Source organism: Rhinoderma darwinii, chromosome 5 (genome assembly GCF_050947455.1).
Source record: "Rhinoderma darwinii isolate aRhiDar2 chromosome 5, aRhiDar2.hap1, whole genome shotgun sequence".
Lineage (NCBI taxonomy): Eukaryota > Metazoa > Chordata > Amphibia > Anura > Rhinodermatidae > Rhinoderma > Rhinoderma darwinii.
In genome coordinates, this window is record NC_134691.1 from 197,036,689 (window position 1) to 197,052,781 (window position 16,093).

General features: G+C 39.5%; 1 protein-coding gene across 2 annotated transcripts in view; it reads right to left on the reverse strand.

The window, feature by feature from the left end:
* Positions 1 to 846: 846 nt before the first annotated feature.
* GALNT1 (polypeptide N-acetylgalactosaminyltransferase 1) overlaps positions 847 to 16,093 on the reverse strand; it is a 670,235-nt gene continuing 654,988 nt past the window's right edge. For both annotated transcript variants that reach the window (XM_075826839.1, XM_075826838.1), the window contains 2 exons: positions 15,493 to 15,627; positions 847 to 2,040 (listed from right to left, as the gene is read on the reverse strand). In XM_075826839.1, the coding sequence (XP_075682954.1) occupies positions 1,894 to 2,040; positions 15,493 to 15,627 (282 nt within the window). In that variant the 3' untranslated portion in view covers positions 847 to 1,893. The remainder of the gene's footprint in view (positions 2,041 to 15,492; positions 15,628 to 16,093) is intronic.

A 16,093-nucleotide genomic window follows, 5' to 3' on the forward strand; every position in this document is an offset into this window, starting at 1 on the left:
CCCATACACTTCTATTGGGAACGGATAACTTCCCGTTTGCTTACGGGAAAATGCCCGGGCCGTTAAAAAATATGGAACATGTCCTATTTCAGGCCGTAATTACTATGGGGCTACGTGTGTGTGCACCCGTAATTACGGGAGCGTTGCTAGGTGACGTCAGGGGATAGTCACTGTCCCGGGTGCACGAAATGGTTAACTGATCAGCAGTAACTCTTTCAGCACCCGGGACAGTGACTACCGCTGGAGTTAATAGTATTAAAAGTTAACTTACCCAGAAATCCCTGCTTCTTCCTCCAGGCCGGCCTCCTGGGATGACGTCTCATCCCATGTGACCGCTGCAGCCAATCACAGGCTGCAGCGGTCACATGGACTGCCGCGTCATCCAGGGAGGTCGGACTGGATGTCAAAAGAGGGACGCGTCACCAAGACAACGGCCGGGGTACGCATGAACTTCTTTTACTTTCAATTGCTGCGGAAACTCCCCTTCTCTCTATCCATCACTGATAGAGAGAAGGGGCTGCCGATTAGTGCAGAGAAAACGGGTCCGTAAATACAGGTGGAATACTGGCGACAACGGACCCGTATTTACGGGCACGGGTCCGTAAATACTGGTCGAATATGTGTGACAAATGACCAGTATTTACGGTAGGAAAAAATTAAGTTCGTGTGCATGGGCCTTATACCCTGGGTAAATCAAGTTGTGCCGTTGGATGTCTGTATAGGTATGGACATAAGCAATCTGCTGGCATATAACTATAGAACAGTATTGGAGTTTTTCTGTAGCGTGTAGCATATATATGGCATATTAATAATTTCCAGAATTGTAGTTTATAGGCAAGGCTGATATTTGTCTAGAAAAAACTAGATTTATTGCTGTGTAAAAAACATAGTAACTTTGGGCACTACAAATACTCAGTTATATTTTACTGCAATTCTTCTTTGCATTTGGAACCATTTATCTCGGTCGAGAATTTGCAACCAAATATTTAATTCAATTAGATAATGCAACACTATATGTTGCAAGGTATTACTAATCTTAGATTTAAGAGGGCAAAGTGAAAAGACATCAATGTGGATAAATACCCGAGCAACAAAAAACAGGATTTAAGATGGAAAAACACCAAAACGACTTCTCCCATCTCCAGTTCTGCGTTTCTCATAATAATCAACATAATTCCCATCATGAAAAATATACTCTATCCATTACTATCACACAAATTAAATAACGCCATTTTAATTGGTTATTATCCCAGCAGAGGTAAAAAAAAACAAAAAAAAAAACGACATATAAATCTGATATTTTGCTATAACAAATTGTACTTTTGATATACGTGATTCTAAACTTTTTTTAACCCTGTTTTCTGCACATAGACACAATGGGCATGAATAGGAGATGTCATTTGGGATTCTGCAGTTCACTCTTTGTGTACATTTTGTCTCCGAATATGGAGCATATTGTATGTGATAAAACGGAAAAGCGTCACAGTTGCTTGGCATATAGCTTCTGAAGCATGCCACTGCAGAAACCAGACGTGTAGAAGCGAACTGTACAGATATGCAGTTCTCCTGGGGACAAACACATATTCCTTAGTTCTCATGGATAATTCCGTAAAGTCTTCGTTCCTTCTTGTAAACTTCAGTTTGCACAGTTCCGAGACCAAGTATACCACTTCACATCCTCAGAGGGGGCTCTCACAGTTTCCGGAACACCTACAAGGATGCCTGAGCCGATATGTGCCCCACTACATTTTACAAGTGCAGAAAATAAATTTCCTTTCCTTCTCTGGATACTCAAGGATGTGCAAGTTACATGTGCAGAGGTAGCGCAGTCAATTCTTTTAGTTTATTAAAGGTTCTTTACTCTCTCAACTTGTTTGCCGATAATGAGATATTTTAAAAGTTTTCTGGAAGAGTAACGTTGCGCAAAAGCCACTGCTGAGAGTGGCTGCCATTACAGTCTTTGATGCTGGGTACTTGACTGTCTTCTTCTGCAGCTTTGTCAAGACACTGGTTGCTATTCACGTGGATTAATGTTAATTTCTAGAGAAAAGGAAAAGAAAACACATATTAGAAAGTAAAACACACTAATAGTTATAATGCAAACACAATCTTGAAACCCTCAGTTTTTCAGACAACCATTGGAAAGCACAGCAGGTGTAGACACAAAGTAACAATACGTAAATCAAAAAAGGCCTTTAGGCCGTGTTCAATCGTTGTGGTCAAATTGTGCTTTTTGCGGCAAAACCATGATATTTCGCCATGATTTTATAAAAATCCTCCCAAAAATATGCAAATTAACCACAACGTCCGATAACAGCCTTACATATATTAACCCCATCCCGACATTTGAAGTATCCATACGCCAAAGTCGGGTAGGGGAAGTATGAACGGGCTCACGGAGTAAACCAGCTCCATACGATGCCGGTGTAGGCTGTATGTTACAGCCGACACTTCAGAGTAACGAGAGGGGCCGCGCTCGAGCGGGATACCACTCGTTAAATGCCGTGGTCAATAGCGACCGCAGCATTTAAATCATTAGAAAAAGGGGGGCGACCCCATCTAACAGCTCATCGTATCCCCCACAATGTAATCGCGGGGTGGCGATGGTTGCTATGGCTGCCTGGGGGCCTAATGAGGGCCCCCAGGTCCGCCATCTTTGTGCTCCTATTAAGCACTGCTTCTGGCAGGGCTTAATAGAAGCCTGTTAGAATCACGATATACTGCAATACATTAGTATTGCAGTATATAGTGCAAGTGATCTAACGATCGCTGGTTGAAGTCCTCTAGGGGGGACTAAAAAAAAAAAAAAAAAAGTAAAAATTAGTAAAATAAAGTTGTTTTTTTATGTGTAAAAAAATAAATAAAAAATTATTAAAAAATTAAAAGTTAAAAAAAAAACACCCCTTTTCCTATTTTCCCCCTAGAGCATAGAAAATAAATAACATAATAGGTATCATCGCATCTGTAAAAGACTGAACTATTGCAATATATAATTATTTAACCCGAACGGTGAAAGTTGTAAAATTGGAAAAAACGCCAGAATCTCTATTTTTGGTCACCTCATCTCCCACAAAAAATGTAATAAAAAATAAAGTGATCAGAACGTCGAACGTACCACAAGAAAAACAAAAAAACGACAGCTTCTCCCGCAAAAACTAAGCCCTCATACCACTTAATCAACGGAAAAATAAAAAAAGTTATGGCTCTTGGAATTTGGTGACAAAATAAATTTTATTTTTTACGCTTTACTTATAAAAGTAGTAAAATATAGAAAAAAACTATACATATTTGATATCGCTGTAATCGTATTGACCCACAGAATAAAAGGTAACATGTGGTTTTAATTGCACAGTGAATTCCGTAAAAACTATGCGCAAAAAACAATGGAGGAATCGCTGTTTTTTTTCATTTTCTACCCCACAAATATTTTTTTCCCATTTCCTAGTACATTATATGGCACAATAAAAGGTGCTACGAATAACTACAACTCGTTCCGCAAAAATAAAGCCCTCATAGGACTTTATCGACGGAAAAATAAAAAAGTTATGGCTTTTGGAAGGTGGGGAGGAAAAAACAAAAATGAAAATCTGAAAAAGGGCTGCGGCGGGAAGGGGTTTAATATAAATTACTTCTTTCTATCCACCAATTTAGTCTAAAACAAATACTCAAATATCATCTGGTTTCTATAAAGACATCCGGACGCAAACAATATCTTAAAGGGGTTCTGTCGTACTTGCCAACTCTATAGGAGAATCCCAGGAAAAAAGGAGAGCTCTCCTGGACTCCCAGAAAAGAAAGCAGATCTCCTGGTTACTTTTGACATAAAGGTATGGGATTTGTGAGAGATATTGACATACCTTTATGTCAAAAGTAACCAGCTAGGTTTTTAACATTAAAACAGTCTTGAATGGTAGTAGTGATTTTGTCATTTATATCATCCGTTGCCCCTGTGAACTTTAATATGTGGGCCGCAGAACACCGAACCTACTGGCACGTATCAACAAACGTAGATCGTATATTAATTCTGGTTTCTTGAATCATGGGAGTCTCTCGCCACCTCGCCATGTTTCATAATTGCAAGATCGATGGGATAACGATTACGCCAATTCAACAAATAGCAACTGCTGTTCCCAATAGATTCCAATGGTTGAGACAAATTGGATCTATACATAATCCACCTTACAGCCGAATGGTCTGAATGATATGATTGAGACCAACCTATGAAGTTCATTGGCAGCGTCTCCACACATAGGCATCACCTTTTAATACGTAGTACTAATATTGGTACTCCACCTCTTTATGCTCTTCCTTCCCCTTATTTTTGTTACTCCCAGTGCATTCTTGCTTCATCTTTACAGCATCCAGATCAGCACATTGATAGCGACCGTATAGTAATCCAGCTGAGCAGCTATGATATAATTCTCTTTAGAGCATCCAGACTATACCTAATGGTATCGGAGCGCACGCTACTTCTTGTAACGTGACAACGCGCTACTTACTACTACGATATCAGTCAGTCACAGCCTCCGTATGATACGTGAATAAGTTATGAAGCGCGTTTGTCATCTACATAATGGCTGTATTTAGACAAACTTATGCCCCACTTGGTCCCTATACCGCCAGCCCCCATCCTCTGTTTGAAAGAGGACAGCTTTTACCCATTGACTGGCATATACAGACTGCTTTTATCACTATAATATATTTTTTTACCATTTACTAATTAATACGATTAGTATTATTATTTTAATTCTTTAACTATTGCAATGATTCTATATTTATATCCAGCTGTATGGGACGTGTTGTTACCATGTATTGAGACTAACCACATAACGGCACTTTTTTTTTTAAAGTGCTACTTTAGATAACTCCGTTAGTAATCGCCACAATAATCCTAGCGGTTTACAAAGTGCGTATTTGTATTTACTGCACCTTCAGCTTTGACAATTGGCCTGACTATTCGCTGGTCAAATTATATATATATATTTTTTTTAAGTTTATATATGTGTGCGTGCTCATGTTGCTTTTGTAATGGCCTGATGAAGACACCGAGCCGTTGTTAAAATGCGCAGCCACGTTATTTAAGTATTTTATTTATCTAACTTAAAAAATAAATAACTTTGATCTTAACCCCTTAGTGATCAGCCTATTTTAGTTTAGGCCTTAATGAGCAAGCAATTTTTTACGTTTTTCCAAGCTATAACTTTTTTATTTTTGCGTCGACATAGCTGTATAAGGTCTTTTTTTTTTGCGGGACAAGTTTTATTTTTTAATAGAACCATTTTGGGGTAGATAGAATTTATCTTAACTTTTATTAACTTTTTTTTAGGGGGAATAAAAAAAAACAGCAATGTCGCCACACTTTTTTGCGTCCGTTTTACCGTGTGGTATAAATAACACAATAACTTTATTCAACGGGTTGTTACAATTGCAACGATACCAAATTTATATCGATTTTGTATGTTTTACTACATTTACACAGTAAAAACACTTTTTTCAAAATGATTTGTTTTTGCGTCTCCATATTTAAAGAGCCATAACTTTTTTATTTTTCCGCCGATGCAGTTGTATGAGGGCATTTTTTTTGCGTGACGACTTGTAGTGGTACCATTTTGGAGTATATGCGACTTTTTGATCACTTTTTATCAAAAATGTTTTAAGGTAGGATTCACATAAAACAGCAATTTCTGCATTGTTTTTTTATTTTATTGTTTGTCAGTGTAAAACATACAGGCATCTGCTAGGCCATGCCTCTGGCTATTGTGCGCCGCATCTGAGGGGATAAACTGGCAAGATCGATACTGATATCGATGTCGCCTGTTCGAGCAGGGTTGCTCCCAGTCCTCAGCTACTGGAGGTAGCTGAGAGCAGGGAGATTTAACGGCTCCCTGCTTTGTTTATTTATTCTGACGCAGCGCCGTGAAAAGTCGTATGCATCGGAATAAAGCCCATTAGTGGCCCCCATGAAAAGGCATATTGGCGGTCACTAACGGGTTAACCCCCCTGGATGTCAGCAGCGCTTCTTTGAAAACCCCCTTTTTTTCCCTTGTTGGAATTATCTAGTTTGAGAACAGACAGCCGTGGGGTCCTTCCTAGGTCTCCATGGCTGACTGCAAAGGGTATCCCTAGTTTCCGATCACGTTACCGGGTTTCCGATAAAGCGATTGAAGAGGGGAGTCCCGTTTGACCATGCCGTGATCAAATGGTTAAACGGCAAGGAACTGAGGTGCTTCTGATCCCAGACGTATTCAGGAGGCTGCTCTAAGTATAGCAGTTAGTAACAGCTCCTGCATAAAGCATTAGTGATCACTGTAGCACTCCTTAGGGTATGTTCACACGGCCTATCTTCGTCCGTTTTTCAGGGCGTAAATGTCCGAAAAACGTCCGAAAAATCGGAAGCAGAACGCCTCCAAACATCTGCCCATTGATTGCAATGGAAAAAACGGAGTTCTGTTCCGATGGGCTGTTTTTTTTTTACGTGGCCGTGTTGAAAAACGGACGCGTAAAAAAAACGGCCGCAAAAAAGAAGTGCAGATCACTTCTTACGAAGTTTTTGGAGCTGTTTTTGATAGACTATTGAAAACAGCTCCAAAAATGGCCGTGAAAAACGCAGCGAAAATCGCGAGTGGCTTAAAAAACATCTGAAAAACAGGAGCTGTTTTTGCTTGAAAACAGCTCTGTATTTTCAGACATTTTTGACTCCGCGTGTGAACATACCCTAAGACTTCTCTACAGCAACGTCAGAAGATTAGGACCTGCACCACCCGCCGTGAGTGGGCAGTTGGAAAGGGGTTAATAGCCAAATTTGACAACCATTGTTAGGTAATTTGGAAGCAGTCGTTGGTCACTCAAGCTATATATGTGTATTGTTACCATATTATATTATAACTATATTATAGTTTTATAAATTAAAGCAATCAAAACTAGTAAATTATAAACCTTATGTATAATTACTTTGGTGAAGTCCCTTTTCCTATAGAAAGAGGACGCTACAATTTTTCATGTTATCTCCATTTGTATAAATTACGAGAAGCAATAGCTGTCAAACAACCATTATTGCCATAAATGCCACAAATATATCTGTGATGCTAAACACTTTTGTAATCAGGCAGGCCCTTAATGTGAAAACAGAAGCAATTTCCACCTCGGTATGACTGGCCCTCTCAATGTTCGACTTCAATTAATGTTATAAAGGAATTGTTCCCAATGAAAGGGTTTTGTTTTTTTGCGTCATTTTTGTACACTTTTCAATCCTCATAATAATCGAGTCACATGTCAGATCACGCCGAATTGCAAAGTTTACCTTTGATCAGTAGACAAGTCTAAGAGAATGTCTATTTATGATCTGTATAGTGGGCCAGAGAAATGGGAGAAATACATTGAGAAAAATGGCGCTTGGCCAAACGCCATATTTATGAACCCCGTGCCACTTTTACCTGATGTGATCTCGTGTCAGAAAACGTAAGTAGGGCTTCAGAGTTGTGCAGACCATTTAGCAACGTTTTCCACCACTTCTGTTTAGAAAAGAGGTGGAAAACCGTGCCAGGTTTGAGCGAGGTTGCACGGCCACAAAAAGGTGAGCATTGATCTACATGATACGCCGCCATCCTTTTCTATCCATTAAACATTATAAACAGGTATTGTACTATGTACTACAGAACGCCTCTAATTTTTATTCCAATTAGCGTTTGAGCGCCTGAAATATGGAAACATCTGTTTGGACTTCAGACTTTTTATATAAAATAAAGTTGTCTTTTTTTTTTTTTTACCACAAAAGTCTCCGGAATTATTGCTAGACCTCTTTTGGAGCGCACAGTAAAGGCAATGTTCCGCAAGATGGGAAGGACGGAAAACACATGGGTTCGTCCTACATTTTTTTTCTCTAATGGAGGGAACTGCCTGATCTATGTGAATAGGCCGTTCGAGAACTGAGCCCAAAAGTCTGCCTACATACAGGTAAGGTCGTAAAGGATTTGTGAAAAGTCAGAACTTTTTTTATTTTTCCGTCAATAGAGTGGTGTGAGCGCTTATTTATTGCGGCAGGAGTTGTAGTTTCTTTTGGTACCATTTATGGTTCCATATAATGTATTGGGAAACTGCAAAAAAATTCTTTGCGGGCTGAAGTTGGAAAAAAACTGATTTCTCAATTGTTTTTTGGGTTTCGTTTTTACAGCTTTCAGCGTGCGGTAAAAAGGAAAACTTATCTTTATTCTGTGGCTCAATACGATTACGGTGATACCAAATTTAGAGGTTTTTTTTATATTTTACTACTTTCATTGATAAAAAAAACTTTTGTTATTCTGAGCCATAACTTTTTTTTATTTTTGTACTGATTGACCCGTCTGAGGGCCTATTTTTTGCGTACATAGAATTTATAATTTTTTTTTTACAAAAGTGTACATTTTGAAGCCGTTCACCGTGCTTAAAACGCTATATTCTAATAGACTTTTACGGACGCAGCGATACCAATTTCGTTTACTTTCTTTTTTTTTTTTTACATTACTTTAGGGGGAAAAGGGGGGTTTTTTTTATCCACTGCTAAAAACTTTTTCCCACACACTTTTAGCCCCCCTTGGAGACTTGAACCAGCGATCGTTCGATACACAATACAGTATATCATCATTTTTACAGGCAGGGCTTAGCAGAGGCAGAGTGAAGGCAGCCCTGGGGGCCTTCATCAGGCCCCTGGGCTGCCATGACAACAGTTGTCATCCCCCGATATCATTGCAGGGGGGGGGGGGTGAACTGTCGGAGGGGGCCGCCCCCCTCTTTTCAACGCCTCAGATGCTGCGGTCCCAATTGACCGCAGCATTTGAGGGGTTACGCAGTCAGGAACAGCAAGATCGCTGGTCCTGGCTGTTAAGTCCTGGATGTCCGCTGTAAAATCCAGACAACACCCGCAGCATATGGAGTGCGCTCTGAACATCACCCCCCCCCCCCCCGCAAGTAATAGCCCGTCTGGGTACACGAAGGGGTTAAATCTTAATGTCTCCCTAACTCTAGTGGAAACAAACAGATTTTGAACAAGAATACTACGTGTAAACTGTAATACGCTATGGCTCTTTCAACTATCAGCACTTTTAAAAATAGTAGGGTCACAGTGAGGGAAGAATACCGACTTCTATATCCTTTATCTTATTGAGCACCGATACTTAAACCCATGTCAGTGTGCCTACGCAATACCGGGTTTATCGCACTAACAATTAAACTCACAAAATATGGTCTATATATAGCAGCTAACTCCTAACACAACACATACTAGATACTCCCTGGACTTCTTATAAAATGAGAGGTTAAGAGGTCCTAGATAGGAGATCAAATCTATAAGTGTCACTTTATTTTAATCCGTATTTTTTTTGAATTACATTTATGAAATGTTATCCCAATTACCTATAAAGGTTAAATTTTATACTTTTCTCACCTCTTCCCCCTTGTCTTGTTCATTAATTTATATTTTGTAGGTGATGTACACCGATACCTGATGACCAACAAATAATCACTGACGAGGTGAACATCGTGTCAAGATTAATATAGTCACCAGCAACCAGCATGGATTTATGAAAAGGGAGGTATTTTCCAACTAAAGTACATCAACGCTTGAAAAGAATCAAAATGAATAGTGGACACACGATCTCCATGTGATGATTTACAGTAATGAAGATTAAACGTCAATAAAAACACTCAGGATAGAACCACTTCTGTAGCTGCTAGTAATAATATACTCGGTCAATAATTTAAAAAAAAAATCAGTTTGCCCCTGTAGATGCGCCGATCTCCCATCCCCCATTTCATAAGATATTCATTATCTGTGACGTTTCCAGTAGTCTTTTTGACTGTTTCTGCACAGATTGTTTTTGACTAAAAATGTACAAATCCGGAAAATATGAGTAAATTCTGAAGATTTTAATAAATCCAGTTCAGAAAACATTTTAAAAAGGATAATGAAAAGTATTTTTAATGTAAAACATCAGAGGACTGCCACTTTTAAATTAATCTATTGGGAGGACATGGATGGGGTGGAATAAAAGTAAAGAATTTGAAAGCATTTGTTCACATTTGTATAAAAGGTGCTGCCTGGCAGGCGCTATACACATTCGAATTGTGGGCTGTGTGCCATGTTAGCACTCAGCCTGACATAACTTGGCAGGAACGCTCACCACCTTCATAATTAAGAAGGGCACATGAAAGTTGTTTGTTCTCACAATATGAAGAAAAAAAATGTAACTGCTGGAAGGAAAAAATATGTTCGTCTACATACTTTCCTTATGTGAGAGAGGGGTGCTTCACATAAAGCGGTAACTGTTTTGCCACTAGACGACGGTGAGGAACAAAACTCATCATAGGTCGTTAGTTTATCTTCACTATGTAATGCACATGAAGGACTCATGAACAATTTGTCATAGACACTGTTTATCTTAGAACTGTGTATCTTATTACACAAATATCGAAAGAAATATAAGATGAAGAAGATCCGATAATATGAAGTACAACGCAAGCTCAAATTTTGATTTACATGTCCTGAACGATGGGAATCCTTCATACCTATAACCACTAAGATAACGTTGATAAAGGTCCGGGAGGGACCGAAACATCTGGTGTTTAATCTGTGTGGTTGGCAATTATGTTGACACATACTGCAAGTTGAAAGGAATAAAAAACTTAAGCAGGTAATTTCTTGTGGGAGTGCTGATTAATTCCTTTCCTGCACAATGGGATGGATGGATGAACACATGGGTCTGTTGAAGCTTTTTTTTCTCCGATGGAGGTTATTGTCTGATATATATAAATAGGCCCCTTCGGGAACTAAGCCTAGTAGCCTTGATACAGGTAAGGTCCCAAAGGATCGCGGAAAAGCTATCTCTATAGTCAAAAGTGGGTCCCCATAAAGTAGCTGAGTAACTGGCGAAACAGGTGTACATTGCTTATTATTGGGCAGCATTACCGAGTGAGGCACTAAAGGAGGCAGCATTACAGAGTGGGGCGTACTAAGGTGTCAACAATAATGAGTTCAGAGCACATTTACTATGTGGCGGGCACTAATGTGCCCCAATATTGAGGGAGAACTATTACTGTGTATGAGGGCAATATAACTGTAGGGGGAATGAAGAGGGAACAATTGCTGTGTGGGGAACACACATGGGGCACCATTTAATGTAAGAAATTGTCATGGCGATCTGGGCCCGGATAGAGAAGAAAAGCGACATTGAATGATTGCAGTCAGAGAAGTCATCACCTGTAAGTCACTGAATGTAATTGTACTGTAGTCATTTTTCACTGATAGAACTGGTATCTAACAATTATATAGTGACTGCATTATTTAGAAATATACAACCATACAATTAGCTGAGCCGCTGTATCTAAGTCTGCAATGTTATAAAAATATATCTTGGGGCTTTTGTCTCCGATCTTTTAAGACCCTAGCAAGGCCCCTGGCTGCTAGTACTGCATCGATGGATCACTTAAGAAATAGTGGTGCAGCTGAAAATTAGACAGACAGACCCAGTAGAGGGCGGCCGTAAAAATTTTGTGAGGCAATTTTGAGTGAAGAAACACAAGGAGATGGCATTATTAGAAAAATAACTTGGTCCGATGAAGCAGACTTCAAAATTTCAGGTGCTGTTTATAGGCACAACTGTGTTTATTACTTAACAGAAAACCCCCTTGCAACAATTGAACGGTTGAATCAACCAGGAGTTACAGTTTGGGCGGCCCTTTCATGTAAAGGGGTAATTGGACCGATCTTCTACAATACAACAGTTACCTCAGACCTGTACTTTAACATGCTCCAAGAAAATGTATTACCACAATTGCAGTTGGAGCATGAAAATGAAGACTTCTATTTTCAGCAAGACAGAGCCCTACTCGCTCTGCTTTAGCGGTGCGTAATTTTGTTGCCGAAAAATTATTCAATAAGTGGATAGGTAGACTAGGCCCGGTTGAATGGCCACAGCAATCACCAGACTTTACCCCGATGGACTTTTTCTTTTGGGGAGTTATCAAAGATCAGGTATATTCAAGAAAACCACACACGGTTGAGAACATAGTTCTATAAAAGAAGCATGCCAAGAAATGATTGCCAATAAAGAACTTGGTGCCAAAGTGTGAGTGTACCGTGTAATAGTGAGGCCCGACAATTTGAGCATATGAGATTGTACTTCATGTGTGTGTGTGTGTGTGTGTGTGTGTGTGTGTGTGTGTGTACGTTACCACAAGGGATGAAAAAATGTCTTCACTGGAAATGGATAGGAATGACCGTAGACTAAAAGCAACAGCACCAGGACACTTCAAATCAGATGGAATAGCGTTGATTTATTCGCCACAAAGTGAGTGACGTTTCGGTTCACATCGGATCTTTTCTCTTGAGAAAGGTTCAGTTGTAAACTGAAACCGTCGCTCGCAATATCTATCTATATATATAGCCTAGCAGTCATGTGGTGGCACGATCACTGATGCAGCTGCTTACTCTTCATGATGTTTCTATACATTCTTGTAGAGTTAAATGCAGACCAGTATGGTGTACAGTATATACTCCACTGTGATCAGTGGTCTGCAAGAAGTTAATAAGTGTACATTCATGCAGCACACTTTCATATACGTAAATCTGCCTCATGTTCTGCAAATTTAATTTGCTAGAATTTTGCTAAAAGACATTGTGGACATATAAGTGACTTAATGATGGCAGTTGGAAATGTAAAAAAAAAAAAGTCAAAGTACTTTAAAAGTGAAAAAAAAAAATAGAAAAGAAAAAATAGAAAAACTAATAAATGGCTACATTACTGTCATCATTTTGAAACAACATAGCAAAAAACAAAAAAAACTGAAAGCTTTTACTTACCACCTTAAATAAGCTTAGAATCTATTTCATTAGGTACAATGGAAGCAAAACTAAACTAAGAATACAAAATAAATGCTTTTAGTAACCCTTGTATATTCTGTAGAAGTATGAAATTCTGGTTCTCTTCTTATATATTGTATTTCAAATAATATTTGTATCTATATTGCATATTTCACAACATGTTCAACATTTAAAACAGAGAAAGACTTCTTATTATATGATAAAACAAACAAATCATAAGAACACATACAAATATAGCTTTAAATACACATTAATATAGTTTGCGGATAGTGCAGCACAGGACCGCTGTCTACGAGCACCCTTAGGCTTTTTTCATAGACAAACATGAGCTTTATGTTATTTAGTTTGTCTTGCCGTGTGTCAACATGTATACTTTGTAGTTTAACATGCCCGATTCTGCCTATTGCATTGTGTCAAAGGCAGCACTTAAAGAGGCTCTGTCACCAGATTTCGCAACCCCTATCTGCTATTGCAGCAGATAGGCGCTGCAATGTAGATTACAGTAACGTTTTTATTTTTAAAAAACGAGCATTTTTGGCCAAGTTATGACCATTTTCGTATTTATGCAAATGAGGCTTGCAAAAGTACAACTGGGCGTGTTGAAAAGTAAAAGTACAACTGGGCGTGTATTATGTGCGTACATCGGGGCGTGTTTACTACTTTTACTAGCTGGGCTTTCTGACGAGAAGTATCATCCACTTCTCTTCAGAACGCCCAGCTTCTGCCAGTGCAGATCTGTGACGTCACTCACAGGTCCTGCATCGTGTCGGCACCAGAGGATACAGTTGATTCTGCAGCAGCATCAGCATTTGCAGGTAAGTAGCTACATCGACTTACCTGCAAATGCCGATGCTGCTGCAGAATCATCTGTAGCCTCTGGTGTCGATGTGTCCTCGCTCGTCTGACACGATGCAGGACCTGTGAGTGACGACACAGCGTGATCTCTGGAGAACACGGCTGTGTCTGCACTGCCAGAAGCTGGGCGTTGTGAAGAGAAGTGGATGATACTTCTCATCAGAACGCCCAGCTAGTAAAAGTAGTAAACACGCCCCGATGTACGCACATAATAAACGCCCACTTGGACTTTTACTTTTCAACACGCCCAGTTGTACTTTTGCAAGCCTCATTTGCATAAATACGAAAATGGTCATAACTTGGACAAAAATGCTCGTTTTTTAAAAATAAAAACGTTACTGTAATCTACATTGCAGCGCCTATCTGCTGCAATAGCAGATAGGGGTTGCAAAATCTGGTGACAGAGCCTCTTTAAAGGGAAGGTGTCATGATTTTTTTTTTTTATAATATTGCTTTTAATGTAATATTTTCAAACATTTTATTAAATAGTGTTCTCATGTTTTACTTTTTTATGTTTTCTGACGTTTACTTCTCTATGGGGGCTGCCATTTTTTTTCCATCTCTGTATGTGTCGATTAACGACACATACAGTGATGGAATACGGCACATACAACCCCATAGAGAATGCGAACGGGAGCCGTTCCATTCGCAGTTGCGTGCGCCGTCTGTGTGGGAACGGCGCATGCACCGCTCCCATACAGACCAAAACGAAGCTCGTTTCATGTGGACCGGAAGCTGCTGCCGGACAATAAGATGACTACTTCCGGCCGCGGCTTCCGGCCATATGTTCAACGAAGCGAAGGCGCAAGGAAAAGGAGCGTAGACCAGCGGAGGCAGGAGCAGGTAATTTATGTTCGTGTATTACTGTCTGCTTAGCCCTGAATCTAATCCTCCCACACTGTGCAGTCGCTCAGAAAATGGCAGCACACAGGGTAGGAGGTTTGAATACATTCAAACCCCTCCCTCTCCTGGCACTAGCCAGAAGAAGGGAGGGGGGATTGTGTGAGGACACTAGAGAGAGTGTGTCCACCCCAAATTTGTAGCATAAATCAATGAGGTTGCTTTACCACATTGACCATGCTGCAATTTTGGGAACTGCTCCCTCTAGTGGCCAGCACATGGAAAGGTTATAAATTAGAATATAATTTATAATATTTCCTGACTTGTGAAAAAATTAAAACAATGTGTAATCACTTAAAAAATAATTGTTTAACTGAACAAAAAAAATAATAATTCTAGTGACACATTCCCTTTAAATGAATTGTCTTCTGAACTGGGGACCGAAATATTAGCCCATTCATTTACATGCGGTGGGAAGGGATTGCTGCTTTCATTTTCAAAAGGGCATCCAGTAAATAAGAGCTGGAATCTGATTAGTTGCTATGGGCAACTGCTGCACTATTGCTTTGCACTCGTTTTGATAAATCTCACCCAATCTCAACTCCCCAACCGGAAAGCAGTAAATTAATTTTCTTATGGCAGCAAAATTCTGAATTAGCTTCTATATTGAGGAGCATGACATTCATAAGACAAGCCCCACATAAAAAATATGATTGCAAGTCTATGTCTGCAGCATAAAACACATGCAACAAAGGGCTTTATGACTAAATATATTCCATGTCAATATAAAAAAACAAACAAAACGACATTCTGCTACAGAAGACTACATAGAACAAAGACAGTTCTAATTTTAAAAAATATGAGACTTTTATTTTGCTAGCAACCAATGAATGATAAATACATTATGGTTTAGAAAGGGATAAAACTCCACAAGAAATACTTACCACTTGATCATACTCCCATAGCTGATTGCCTCTTAAATGGTGGCACTTAAGCATTATGACTGGGCCATTAAGCTTGGAGACATCTAAACATAAATCATCTGTTCGGATTTCTTTGCTAGCAGTGTAGGAAAACACCTTCGAAAAATACAAAATATATAGATATGTTTACTAGGTTTTCGGAGCACAAATATACAGTATGTTAGAATCGTTAATATGGTATAAACAAAAACATATTACAGACCACAAAATAAAATTTGCAGCAATGTCACATATTACTTTTATTTCAGTAGTAAAACAATAGTGGAAGTCCATCTGTATTTTACAGGGGCTATATTCACACGATAGTGCCACAGTGCCCACTGTAGATAGTGCCCATAAAGTGTCACAGTGCCCATGTAGATAGTGCCACACACCACCCTGTATATAGCACCATTGGGGTTCCCACTAGGAGAGTAATCCCAAGCCAGAGCATAGCTGACGCTCTGGCAGGGGATTCCATTCCTGGAGGAGCCCCTGACGTCACATGGACAGTGACGTCAGGGGCTTCTCCAGGAGCGAAATCCCCGGGCCAGAGCGTTGCGGGTGCTCTGGCAGGAGATTC